A 15,063-nucleotide genomic window follows, 5' to 3' on the forward strand; every position below is an offset into this window, starting at 1 on the left:
GTAAACAAATTAAAGAAATTCTGCTACCTTGGAAGCAAAATAACACGTGACGGACGAAGCATGAAGGAGGTAAAAAGCAGACTAACAGACGCAAAGACAGCATTCCTGGCCAAAAGAAGTATACTAGAATCAAAAATAGGCCCCAATTTGAGGAAGGATAATTGCGACTGTGCGTTTGGTGTACATCGTTATACAGAACTCCATTAGAAACTGCAAGGAAACTGGAAAGAAAGAGAATAGTAACGTCTGAGGTTTCTTGCTATAGAAGGATAATGAAAATTAAGTGGTGTGGTAAGTTTTCGTCAGAATCAGCGAGGAGAGGAACATGTAGAAAAAACTGACAAGACGTAAGGACAAGATGATAGGACTTGTGTTAAAGCACAACTTCCACGGTACAGAAGGGTAAAAGCTAAAAACTTTTTGGGGAAGACTGAAATTGGAATATATCCAACAAATAACTGAGCACGTGGGTTGCAAGTGCTGCTCTGAGATGGCGTAGGAGAGAAATTCGTGGCATGCCGCAGCGAACCAGGCAAAAGAGAGATGACCCAAACAAAGAAATAGAGATTTAATTGTAATGCGATCCGGGGAATTGGAAGAATACGACAGGCAGAAATCCTCATATAAACTGACAAGTCTCGTGATGGCCATCATACGTGATTATATTATCTTTAAATAAACTCCTTATGCTTGTGTGTGACAGCGTCGTATGTGATAAAATTATCAATGTTTCGGGTGCTATTACATACAGCTTTCATCAGGGCGAATACCGAGCGAGGTAGCGCAGTGGTTAGCACACTGGGGTCTGTAATGAACCTTGCCTTCTCGTAACTTTCGTATGTCAACTGAAATGTTCGATTCCGTATAAATATTTGCCAAACTTGGATCTATTTCATTACTTAAATTACATACTGCTCATTGCCTAAAATCTATTTTCCTGATATCATATTTTTATCATTCATATCGATCCATTTCGCAATATCGATCTTGGACCATGAAAATTAATAATAACAATTGTTAACTTAAATAATCCTAAACCCACTTTACTGTAAAAGTAATATTATTATGCTTCGGTTTTCATACAAACAAAATTCCTGTTTTCATTTCCAATTTTTCTAATTTTATTATTGACCATAAATTAGATCTTGTACAATTGCAGGAAGCTGCTATTTTTCACGCTGTCAAAATGTTCAACCTTTGTTATTAAACATTAGACGTATAAATCTTCACTTAAATATTTATTTCCAGAAATCATTACGTAAGTTAAATCTGAAAAACAATTTAGATGAAGACAGCCATGTTAATACAAGTTTGAACTACATCCTGTTCTATCAGGTATTGGAAACGGGGCTCTTAATGCTTACAGAGAGTCTTTTGCATTCGTTGAGTTTGGTACATGTCATTCTGTGATCTACTATGTTCTTTGTCTAGTGAAAAAATGTTGCACAATGTGTTTTCTTAAGAAGCGATATTGCGAAAAATGTGACAAGAACAGACCAATAAATGAAAACTGTATTGAAAAGTAAGATAATATTCCAGCGATCTGTTGTTACAAGCCTTGGACCAGACATACTAAAAGTTTATATAGGAACAAAGCCCGCATCTCGTGGTCGTGCGGTAGCGTTCTCGCTTCCCACGCTCGGGTTCCCGGGTTCGATTCCCGGCGGGGTCAGGGATTTTCTCTGCCTCGTGATGGCTGGGTGTTGTGTGCTGTCCTTAGGTTAGTTAGGTTTAAGTAGTTCTAAGTTCTAGGGGACTTATGACCACAGCAGTTGAGTCCCATAGTGCTCAGAGCCATTTGAACCATTTGAACAAAGAAGCGAGCGCAGATACTTAGGCCGACTTTGCAAGATTAGTAATATTTATTTGCAAATATAATTATTTTCTGTTACGTAATAATTATAAAATTTTCATAACAGTAATACAGCTAGAACAATGTACGCCCACAAACTCTGATTCTTCGTTATATATGAACATTAAGTAAGTGAATTACACTAAAATTCGCATTCGGGAGGTCGAAGGTGCAAACCCGTGTCCGACCACCCTAATTTCAGTTGTCTGTAATTTCCCTAAATAGCTCCATGCGAATGGCGGGATCTTCCCTTTGAAAGGATACGGCCGAGTTACTTCCCATCTTTGAAACAATCCGAGCTTGTGTTCCGTCTCTAATTACCACTGTATCTTTCTTTGTCCCTTCAGGGTGAATAGCAGCCAAAACGTCGGTAGTTTTGTCACATGTGATGCGGTCATACGTGAATATTATTGGATTATATTTTTGGAAACAGTGTACGTAAATGCATGATTTGACGTCGATAATCAAGGACACTATTTGCCGACTGTGGTGTTGTATATAGGAAAGCCACATCGTGACAAAACTGAGGCCAATTAAATCCTGCTGAGAATCTGCATATGACCCTGGGACTGGCAGCTGGCACTCACCACAAATACCTGTAACTTTCTGCACATGAATAGGAAGAAGAAGAAATTATCCTTCGATTACATAATTAGTGATAGTAACTGTTAAATATCAAAGAATATACGTCCGAAGAGATGTAAGACGGAGCACCCATATAAATCTATAATGCGCAACACAATTAAAAGGTCACTTTTTCGAAATCCCGTTGTTGTCGCCCCTTGTGACACAGAAGTTTGAAATCTGACACGAAGCTGACTATCACCTTCCTCTGTAATAGTGCAAAATCACGGCAACCTGCGACATAACCCTCGGTCCCGAGGACGCTTCAAACAACAACATGTCGACAGGTATGAAAAAAAAAGTCAGAGCGCAGAATTTAACGTGAGGTGTAAGGTAAGTTAAAGATATCTCACTGGCACCAAATGTCACCAAAGTCCTGTCAGACGCCACCGTGGACATGCCAGACGATTGGAAGGTCGTCACGTCCGTTCTTACATTTCGTCCCTTCTTTCGACGCCTCTGCAATGGAGGTAGGAACCGCGAAGCTTAGAGTTCTAATCACACGGTTTCCTTATGTACGGCCGAGAAAAACATTCAAGATACACCACAGCTCAGAATCAACACGAGAAGGCCTCAGATGTTGGCACAAAGTACGACAGTGAAGCCACCACATCCCAGGGGCCGTTGTTTCCCACACATTTCGCGTTCGAAAACGACAGTTCGCAAGGCGGTGAGAAACAGAAAAACGTCCTTGACAGTCTTTGAGCCTGCTGACACCCGCCGGACGATTCAACCCTTCTCCAAGGAGAACGTAGGACTGCAAACCCCAGCGAACGCGGTCGTGTTCTTTCGAGTGCAACGCGAGCGCCGTTTTTGCTCAGTTGCACAGGATGGGACCACTAGGGACCTTTCAAAACGTTTAGACAAAATGTGAACGTTATCCCAAGCAGCAAAGCGTGTTTATGCATTCTCAGTCCTCCCGTCTCGTGCCCAGCTGAGCGCTGAGCGCGATTATGAGGGAAGAGGAAGAGGTAGGGAGGGGGGATACTACACTGCATATGCGTGAATAAAATGGCAAATGGTCCCTCTTAGGACCCCAGTTCGGGAAAACGATCCGTACCAACAGCACATCTCTGCCGGGCACTTCAAAAATGTTGCGGGGCAGGTCCGGCCGCCTTGGTGCAGGTCTTATTACATTCGACGCCATATTGGGCGACCTGCGCGCCGGATGGGGATGAAATGATGATGAAGACAGCACAGCACCCACTCCCTGGATGGAGAAAATCTCCGATCCATCCGGGAGTCGAACCCGGACCCGTAGGACAGCAATCCGTCACGCTCACCACTATTTTTGTGATCTCATTTTGTTCTATACTGTTCGTTGAATTTGGTCGTGGCGGACGTCCGATGTCACCCGTTCAGGTTGTTCATTGGTCCGTTCACTCAGTTTTTTATTGCAGAGGGTAGCTAAACCCTCTGACCGAACACGCTGAGCTATCGTGCCGGCAGCACTCAGCTATCGGGGCGGACTGTAGAGAGATAGTCAGTCACCAATTCCCAGGTGCCGGGGCGACATGTCCTTTCGATACCCCTTATATACGGCCAACAGGCGCTAGTTCAGTGACGTAGTGCCACTCAGCTCATGGGTGACGAAACGGCTGCACCTAGGAAATGGTTCAAATGGCTCTGAGCCCTATGGGACTTAACATCTATGGTCATCAGTCCCCTAGAACTTAGAACTACTTAAACCTAACTAACCTAAGGACATCACACGACACCCAGTCATCACGAGGCAGAGAAAATCCCTGACCCCGCCGGGAATCGAACCCGGGAACACGGGCGCGGGAAGCAAGAACGCTACCGCACGACCACGAGCTGCGGACGGCTGCACCTAGGAATCAATGACTGGCTTCCTTTGTACAAACACATATTCAAAGTCCTTAACTAAGGTGCACGAATTCTTACCTCTATGCAGAGGCGTCGACGGAGGGAGGAGGAGGAGGAGGAGATTAGTGTTTAACCTTCCGTCGACAACGAGATCACTAAAGAAGGAGCACAAGCTCGAATTAGCGAAAGATGGAGGAGGAAAGCGGCAGTGCCCTTTCGAAGGAACCAGCCCGGCATTTGCATGAAGCGATTTAGGGAAATCACGGAAAACCTAAATCAGGTTGAACTGTCGTTCACCCGAATGTAAGTCCAGTGTGCTAACCACTGCGCTACCCCGCTCGGTTCAACAGAAGGGATGAAATGAATGCAGGAAGGGGTGTAACAACCTCTCATCTGGTGATACAAATACACGGTGGCGTTGGGTGGAATTGTGGTGAAATTTGGTGCCAGTGTGGCACCATTAACCCACCTTATACTTACACGAAATTGTAAGCTCTGGACTTTTCTTCGGATGTATCGACAGTTTGCTGTTTGAAGCAGAGGCGAACTCGAAAGTGATATTGCAGGGCGCCATGCTTTTGCACTATGACAGAAGAACGTTGTACGCACCTTTGAGCCGAATTTCGAGCTTCTACATCGCAGTGGTAGGCAATTACGAGGTTTCGAAAAAGCGACCCTGTAATTATGTTCAGCAGTGTAGATGCGAATAAAGAATTACCGAGCAGGATCTCTTGGTGAGACGTGACATTTTCAAATTTGTACGTGATACAGGGCACCACCTACACAATATACGATATACATATATATAGATGAAGGGCTTGTTTCAATAGTGGTACAAGTCCACTTTTGTTCATTCTGAGATACAGAGTCCTAAAGTTAAATGAGCGCCGAAAAATCTGCAGTTGATGTAGCAGAAATATTCAAGCATATGGCTGCTTGCTAGAGATGAACCTTTCTTTCTGTTTGTTTGGATCATTAGTGTCAGAAGCATTATAGACAGAAAAGTGGAGGTAATGGACTTGTACCACTATTGGTATAAGTCCTATATTGCAGATATCATTACAGGATCTGATGCATTCAGACACATACACCAATATCAATCGCTTGTTGAGGCTTGACGCTGTTCAGTGAGACACTGACCTGAAGATAACGACGCCGAACATGTCGGCCGGCGTGGTGGAGGAGTAGTGCGGCAGCGCGACCAGCTGCAGCTGCGCCAGCGGGTAGGCGACGCCGAAGTAGGCCTCCAGCCAGCGCACGATGGCCGGCACGCGGTCCGCCGCCTTCTCCAGCTGCGACAGCAAGTGCGACCGCCCGTACACGCTCACCGCCGGCCTCGGATCTGCCGACACAGGTTGTTTAGTTGCCGATTTCGTGTTAATACCCAATCAGATTCCAAGTAAAGCTGTATGTTTTTTTATTAATATTGCGCGTTCTGCTGACGCAAATTAAGTGTGTTACGCAGTGAAGCAACAGTCCGATATTTCTCAACCTTTATGGAGGACGGGTATTTAACTATTAAGCTCCCATTCCTTTCTGAACTGGTGTCAATCACTAACATCAGTATGAAGTGTCACCCTCACGGTCGCGAATAGACTTCTCCAATCGTAGTGGCATGGATGCAACAGCCTCTGCGTCTCGCCTTGTATATTTCTTCCCCCTCATGAAACTTGTAAGATGACATAAAAGATTAACCTCTTCATATCTCATGCTCTACAGGGGACAAATCAAGGGGCACGACAAGGTGTCTGTAGTGTGAACTGCTGTTGGGCCCCGGCCGGGGTGGCCGTGAGGTTCTAGGGGCTACAGTCTGGAACCGCGTGACCGCTATGGTCGCAGGTTCGAATCCTGCCACGGGCATGGATGTGTGTGATTATGTGATGTCATTAGGTTAGTTAGGTTTAAGTAGTTCTAAGTTCTAGGGGACCGATGACCTCAGAAGTTAAGTCCCATAGTGCTCAGAGCCATTTGAACCACTTTTTTCTGTTGTTGGGGCCTTCCATTATGCTGTTGGAGTAGGCCCCTTACACGTTCCAGTCACATTAATGTGGCCGGTTGTCAAAGGCCTGGCTAAGAACCTTTTGCAGCACGAATTGCTGCGAGACGTGCAGGAGGACTTCAGTGACCATCTGTGTTAGGTTTCTCAGTTAAGGATACATGACGTGAACAGCCCGATCAACGTTTAGGTTTAAATCCAGCAAAGCCGGCCGAAGTGGCCGAGTGGTTCTAGGCGCTACAGTCTGGAACCGCGTGACCGCTACGGTCGCAGGTTCGAATCCTGCCTCGGGCATGGATGTGTGTGCTGTCCCTAGGTTAGTTAGGTTTAAGTAGTTTTAAGTTCTAGGGGACTGATGACCTCAGAAGTTAAGTCCCATAGTGCTCAGAGCCATTTAAATCCAGCAAATTTGATGGGCAGGGGCGTACTGTAAACTCATTCTGGTGCTCTTGGATCTTAAATCTGTGTCAAAAGTTACATTGTCCTGATGGTGGGTGTCGTCGTGCCGAGGAAGAACGAACTGCGTGTAGGAGTTGAAATGGTTTCCAAAGATAAATGCATACTTGTGTTGATCCACTGCGTCTTTCTGAATGACGAGACCACCCAGAAAAAGCATTTCAGTCGTTTCACGTCGTGCACGCCAACCGTCGTCTGTCCAATACAACATGAAACGTGATTCATCTGAAAAGGCAACCTGTCCGCACTCAGCGGGTGTTCACTTGTAGTACTGGCGTGCAAGTTCCAAGCTTTGTCGCTGATGAACAGCAGTTACCATGGCTGCATGAACCAGACGCCTTCTGCAGAGGCCCATAAGCAGCAACGTTCGCTGAATGGTTGTTGAGGAGACACTGTTGGTAGCCTCTTGGTCATTTACACAACTGCACCACTCTAATCGCCAGTATACGTCTTCACAGCCGTCGTTCGCCCCTGTCACCTACGGCTCGTGGTGCACTACAGTTGGCTTGCCGTTTGTTTTGGACAGTGCCGTTTTGCCATGCACAGTACATTTTAATCACGGCTGCACCTGAACAGTTACGAACTTAGCCGTTTCGGAAATGTTTTTACCCTTGGCCCGAAAGCCAATGACCATACCCTTTTGGACGGCAGGTAAACAGCCCTGTTACCTCCTTGCGACAACGACTGCACTGTTTTACCACCCCGGTCCGCAGATCGTGGTCTAGTGGTTAGCGTTGCTGCCTCTGGATCACTACTGGGTCCTTGTCCGATTGCCGGCCGGGTCGGAGATTTTCTCCGCCTGGGGACTGGGTGTTTGTGTTGTCCTTATCATCGTCATTCTGGTAATGAAAGTTTGGAACTTCTACGGGCGCTGATGACCACGATGTTGAGCGCCACACTAACCAACATCATCATTATCCACGACCTCCCGACACGCTTTGTATATCCTCCACCGTTAGTGCCGCCAACTGCAGTCTGTGACTGGACGTTCACGTCGAACATCACGAACTGCTTCCAAACACACATTTTGCAATACGTCATGCAAGTAAAGAAAGTACTTCAGCAGTTGGATCCCTAGTTCTTCTCAAACACATTTAACGGCACAACGTGTTCTTTTGTTTATTTGTACATAAACAGACTCATTACAAAACCGCGAGAACATATAGCGCCCAAAGAATACGCTTATATATTTTACGGGAGGGGAGAATCACAGTCGTGTGCTGAAAGTTTGCATACCTAACATAATAAAAGCATAACATAATAGATAATTTTAAAATTGCTTCCAGTAATATTATTAGTACAGTGTAATGAATTATTTGTTAGTGGTATGTAAATGCTTGGAGGTTTTACTAAATGTTTTTTTCTCATGCCAGTGCTAAAAATTGTCTACTATCATGCAAGTGGCCCATCATTACTGTTCCCCATCACTATGGTGATAAAACATGACTGTCATTCGTCACAATGGTGATAAAGCAGTGCCTGCAGTTGACTAAACATCCTGTGTCACACCAATCTGTTAAAACTGTTTACAATCGTTATTGCTGCATAAAATAAATAATCATTTTTCTGATATGATCTATTGTCTTCATTTTGCTACAGTGGTACATTAACACTGAAATTTACATCACTAGTAATATCATACAAAGAACGCTCCCACTCCAAAGTACAATGCGGCTCTGCAACTCTTACATTTAATGACAATAAAAGTAGTCCCTCATATGTGAATTCCAAAGGGACCAAACTTCTGAGGACGTTCTCTGCCTACACTTACACAATACTTACACCAACTTAAACTAACTTACGCTAATAACAACACACACACCCATGCCCGAGGGAGGATTCGAATCTCTGGTGGGAGGGGCCGCGCAATCCGTGACATAGCGCCTCTAACCACGCGGCTACTCCGCGTGCAGTCCCTCAGTTTCAGTGGTTCATATATAATTCAAAATATGACTAACGTTGTCTAACAGCAAAAGCGCTTGTAAACGATTTTAGTACTGATGGCGCTGTAAAAAATTTTATAGTTAACATATATGTGTGACGCAAGCTTTTGAGTCAACTGTAAGAACTACCTTTCTACCATAATGATGGGGCACAGCGACGTTGGGCCATTTTATGTTTCGTGTGGTGGTAACCAGTGTGGAGATAATTTTTAGCACTCGCATAAAAAGCAGTTTTTAAAAAATAAAAATTTAATAAAACATTCAAACATCTGTATTGCAGTACGAATAATTGATCGTAGTAGTGATGCCACTGTAAGTAATTTTGAATTCCATTATGTAATGCTTGTGTTTACAATAATAACAGGCATACAAGACTGGCTTTAACACCCTCTGCCATTACACCATGAGAGTCTGCAGACTGTTAAGTGTAACAAGGGACTGTACTAACTTCCCCTCACTGATTTGATTCACATTGACAGGATGTGTAGGGCACGACTCGCACTTCATTATACAGGGTGATTCAAAAAGAATACCACAACTTTAGGAATTTAAAACTCTGCAACGACAAAAGGCAGAGCTAAGCACCATCTGTCGGCGAATTAAGGGAGCTATAAAGTTTCATTTAGTTGTACATTTGTTCGCTTGAGGCGCTGTTGACTAGGCGTCAGCGTCAGTTGATGCTAAGATGGCGACCGCTCAACAGAAAGCTTTTTGTGTTATTGAGTACGGCAGAAGTGAATCGACGACAGTTGTTCAGCGTGCATTTCGAACGAAGTATGGTGTTAAACCTCCTGATAGGTGGTGTATTAAACGTTGGTATAAACAGTTTACAGAGAATGGGTGTTTGTGCAAAGGGAAAAGTTCTGGACGGCCGAGAACGAGTGATGAAAATGTAGCACGCATCCAGCAAGCATTTGTTCGCAGCCCAGGAAAATCGACTCGCAGAGCTAGCAGAGAGCTGCAAATTCCACAATCAACTGTATGGAGAGTCCTATGAAAAAGGTTAGTTATGAAACCTTAGCGTCTGAAATTGGTTCAAGCACTGTCTGCAGCTGATAAGATTAAAAGAATCGATTTCTGTGATTTTATCCTTGCTCAAATGGAAACAGATGAATCTTTCGTTTCAAAGATTGTGTTTAGTGATGAAGCAACTTTCCACACTAACGGGAAAGTCAACCGTCACAATGTCTGTATATGGGGCACTGAGAATCCGCGGAAAACAACTCAGTATGAACGTGACTCGCCTAAGGTGAACGTTTTCTGTGCCATTTCAGCCAATAAAGTTTTTGGTCCCTTTTTCTTCGAAGGTGCTACTGTAACTGGACTACAGTATCTGGAGATGTTAGAGAATTGGCTGTTCCCTCAGCTCGAACAAGAAGCACAACAATTCATATTTCAGCAGGATGGAGCGCCACCACATTGGCACTTATCTGTCCGTAACTACCTGAACGTCATCTACCCGAGGCGATGGATCGGCCGCCAGGCAGCCCGTGACAGAGCACTTCATCACTGGCCTCCAAGAAGCCCTGATCTTACCCCCTGCGATTTTTTCTTATGGGGCTATGTTAAGGATATGGTGTTTCGGCCTCCTCTCCCAGCCACCATTGATGATTTGAAACGAGAAATAACAGCAACTATCCAAACTGTTACGCCTGATATGCTACAGAGAGTGTGGAACGAGTTGGAGTATCGGGTTGATATTGCTCGAGTGTCTGGAGGGGGCCATATTGAACATCTCTGAACTTGTTTTTGAATGAAAAAAACCTTTTTAAATACTCTTTGTAATGATGTATAACAGAAGGTTATATTATGTTTCTTTCATTAAATACACATTTTTAAAGTTGTGGTATCCTTTTTTAATCACCCTGTATGTAAAAAGCAAGACTAAACTGTCAATGGCTTGCAGGAACATCTAGTCTGAAATTTTACGCGTGCTCGTATGCTTTACATGGTCGCTCTTGTTCGAGGAATTCACAGCCGAGCGAAACGAAGAGGCCGCCGTCGACCTGAACGACGCCACGAATTCGCCACTGCCGAAAGGGACAATGTGAGCGCGGTGACATCCTCCGGTGTGCCTGCGTCCGTCCCCCCAAAGCACCATGAGGATGCTGAAATATTTAGTGGACATAGCACAGCCGTAACTACTCCCCAAAACACTGCTCCATCTTCCGACGACAAAGTGGACGATACACGGGTGCCCGCCTCCACGGCATGGCCCGACCAGGATGTTGAAGAGCAGCACTTGTTACGTGACCTAGCGTAGTCGGCGCCGCTCTAGTAGTCATACTCTCCCCAGAACCCCCGTGGGCGAGCGGTATGACGTTCCACCGCGACACCCACGCCCTTCCGCTGCCGCCAGAGTGGACTGGCCTCCAGCAGTCCGCCACCAGCCCTATCGGATAGCAACCATCAACAATAACAACAGTCGGTCAAGGGTGAAAATCCGCCTAATGCAGGAAATGTTCTGGGTTTACGATATTGATTTCGCCCTCTTGCAGGAAGTTCACTTGACTAGTCTCCTAGATATCAATGGCGATACCGCGCACGCCACCGTAAGCTATCCCATGGGCCGTGGAGTGGCCATCTACGTCTGCGAAGGGATGCCTGTCACCGATGTCACCTTCCTTCCATCAGCTCGAAGCATGGCATTCACTGCCATGGAGATACGCCTCATTAACATCTATGCCCCTTCTGGCACCGACTAATGACATGAATGGGCCCAGTTTTGAGGATTTCACCCCCACCCCTGTTTTTAGGGCGATACGAAAGATCTGGTTCCACACTATACTACATGCCAGTAACTATGCATAGTGGTGCAGGACCTCCTGCTCCAAGATACCTGGTAAGCCGAGCATGGCGACCATTCTGGCCATACCTTCTGACCAGTCATTCTGCAAGGCTTCTAGACAGGATATATGTCTCACTGGATCTTAGATCTGTGATATGGGATGCCGAACATTGTCCACTGGCCTTTTCCAACAATTGCACTAACACGCTCATTGCATGGTCCACCTTCTGCCCCAAGCTTTATGGTGCAGCCGTGCGCCGTCGAAACTCAATACTTCTCATTTGCATCACCCAACTTGTAGCCAGCCTGCGAACGACGCCTTCCCAGCTACCACTCAGCAGTGAAGTGATGGATGGACTGTGCCAAACCAGGCATCCAGTGGCCACTGATGATATACGGAAAGGACTTGGCCAAATGGCATCGGAGCGCCATCAGCTTCTACTATGCGATTCTCTGGGATCTGGATGCTCTGCCGCGTACCCTAGACAACCAGCTGGAACGCAAAGAACTAAAGCGAGGGTAATTGTCCTAGCACGCCGTAAATTGCAAGGAGTGGCAATACAGACGAGGCACCACGATCAGGAGGATTGGCATTTCCATTCATGCATAATATAATGTCCGACGAACGACAGTGTCGTCGGCAGCTCATCGACACTCTGGTCACGCCTCATGGCCCGCAAGTGACCAATCAGAATGACATCGTTAATGCATTCGTAGAACACTACCGACGTACTTCTAAGAAAGAAATGATGACGCTGAAACAAATGACTACATTTTGCATTACGTCACGCGCACCCACCCCCACATAGTGGCGGATACTTTGACAGTGGTGAACGAAGTCGACGACGCAATCAATAAGGGTACAGTCAACAGATCGCCTGGCATTGACGGCTTACCGACTGAGATTTACCAAACCCTCCATGGGCTCAAGGCAACGCGGTAGACGACTATGTTTCAAGAACTGATGACATCTGACCAAGAACTCCCTCCTGCCTTTGATGGGCTCATCGTCTTTCCTGTCCACAAACCAGACCGTGGTTCAACGGTCATGAGCGGTGACTTAACAGGAGCGCCAGTTCATGATTCCAAGTCAATGGACGTTTAACAGGGCCAGTAGCCATCCGTCGTTCAATCGCGACAAGGGTGCACCCTCTCTACCCTCCTGCATCCTATCGCCCTACAGCCGCTCATTGAGGGCCTGACTACCGAGCTCCTCAACCTCACACTTCGCCAGCTCACTTTTCGCTGTCGGGTATACACTGATGACCACCTCCTTCTCGTCAGTTCCGACTCGAGATTCGAGCACTCCTCGAATTGATTACAGATTATGGGGCTGCAGCTGACAGTGCAATGATGTCGCCAAATCTGCAATGTACATTGGACAAGGCTTCCAGGAAGGTGGAGTGGCACTCCTGCTGTTCGTGATGAAGTTGCAATACCTGGGCATTGCCTTTACCCCCACTGTCACATGCACAGCAGGACGAATTTCCTTCACTTGTTACACATCATCCATAACGACGTGCTGTAGAACCTCCTGCGCTGCCTGGACACACTTCAACGCGTTGAGTTTCTTAATCGTTATGTTGCATCGAAATTGGTCCACATCTCGCACTTTCCCCCTCTGTCGACGGCAATATGGCGAAACCCTCAGGCGGTCCCTTGGCTGTTATCTTACGGTTGGGGGGGTGGGGGAGGGGTTGGGGTTGATTTGGTGGAGAAACCAAACAGGGAGGTCATCAGTCTCGTTGGATTAGGGAAGGATGGGGAAGAAAGTCGGCCGTCCCGTTTCCAAGGAACCATCCCGGAATTTGCCAGAAGTGATGTAAGGAAATCATGGAAAACCTAAATCAGGATGGTTGGACGCGGGATTGAACCGTCGTTCTCCAGAATGCGAGTCCAATGTGCTAACCACTGCGCCATCTCGCTCGCTATCTTACGGTTGGTTTCATTTTTAGAGTCTGTTATGAGACAGTCACCCTACCCCCAAGGGATGGTGGCCTCAGACTCGTCAATGTCCGTATGCAAGATTCAGCCTGGTATACTAGTACCGTGAGAAGACAATGGACCAGACAGGGCACATCCCTAACACGCAACTTATTTGAGGTCCTCCTGCCTGCGTCCACCTCACCACTGGTGCCCGTCAGCCACATAGTGCCTCATCTGTCGCACATTCCAGGCTTTTTCGTCGACTATAGTTATACACATACCAGCCTCCCAGATACACATCCGAGCAGGATGAAGGATTTTTACAACCTACTATTGCACAGTGTTCCCCGTAATATGATGGAGACCAAATATCCCTCCATCTGGTGATCCATAGTGTGGAGTACATCCACCAGCCATTCCTCCCTATGGAAATCTGGGCAATGTCATATCACATAATCAACAGGAACTTTGCAACAAAACAGCAACTGCACAACATTGGTTTATCGGATTCCTCTATTTGTCTCCTTTGTCAGCAACTCGACACTGATGATCACCGTCTGACCTGTGCCTGTTCGCACAACGTCTGGCGATTCGTGCAGCAAACCACCGCCTGCTATCTCAGAGTGCCACCTGACACGATCGAACTGCGAATGTTTCTATGCGCGGAGGACAAACATTTTCCCGCAGCCAATATCGTGCCATTACGTTGGTCAAGGGGTGGGCAGTGGGTCATCTATTCTGTGAGGGACCAAACTCCCGCCTCGATCTCTCGACCTGTTTACAAACAGCCCATGAAGCGCTCGAACATACGCTACGTTACCGAACATTGTTTGTCAACTATCTTCGAGGGGTCTCCGTTAGACCTCCACTTAGTTGCGGAGTGTCCGGAGCTGAGTGCACCTACCCCCCGCCCCCTCCCTCCCCCCCCCCCCCCCACAGTGTTTGACTTTAAGCCGCCTACGATCGATTCTACTCCCGACCTCGGCGGATGGGAGAGCGCTCCGTAAATGCGCGGATTTTATTTATTTTTCTTTACCCCAGTCTTTTGCTTTTTTTCTAAATCAAAAACAAAGCCTTCCACTTCTGTTTATTCCTGTGTCTCCCTGTTTCCTATGCCCAATAGGCTCGGTGGCGGTGAGAGAGACACTGTGGCCAGGCCTCGGGTTTCGATCCCTGACCGCTCTGCGCCCTGAGCCCCCACCGGCCCATTCCTTAATATTTTCCATATTTCTAAGATCAGTGTCATCCTCATTCGTACAGTGCTTGTAGATTACACATCATAATTGTTATAAATGTAGATACTATAATATAAATAAAATTGTACTGATCTGATTGAAAGTTCTTGTGAATCGTCTTTTATATCCAGCCCCCTTACCAAATTTTTTTTCCCCATTTGTTGAGGATAAAGATTACGAAAATAATAAATCCGTTGTAGGAATTACATGGGAACCAAGAAACAGCAAGCACCGGCAGCGATTCTCAATCCAGAGACCTCGCACTTAGGACACTAAGCGATTACTCGCTCGGCTGCACACTCCTTAAATGCTGCGGCTCAAAGTATGTAAGCACGCCTAGAAGAATCAAACACGATTTTATCGAAAACGGCTGAGAGTAGCGCGTTCCTGTTTACCCACGTTCAAGTCCTAGTCGA

At 46.3% G+C, this 15,063-nt stretch overlaps 1 protein-coding gene across 1 annotated transcript in view; it reads right to left on the reverse strand.

Annotated features, from left to right (window-relative positions):
- Positions 1–15,063, reverse strand: part of LOC124546401 (aminopeptidase N-like) — a 263,906-nt gene that overhangs the window by 157,444 nt on the left and 91,399 nt on the right. The window contains exon 6 of the mRNA XM_047125035.1: positions 5,444–5,645. Within this exon, the coding sequence (XP_046980991.1) occupies positions 5,444–5,645 (202 nt within the window). The remainder of the gene's footprint in view (positions 1–5,443; positions 5,646–15,063) is intronic.

The sequence above is a fragment of the Schistocerca americana genome, chromosome 1, assembly GCF_021461395.2.
Source record: "Schistocerca americana isolate TAMUIC-IGC-003095 chromosome 1, iqSchAmer2.1, whole genome shotgun sequence".
Taxonomy (NCBI): Eukaryota; Metazoa; Arthropoda; class Insecta; order Orthoptera; family Acrididae; genus Schistocerca; species Schistocerca americana.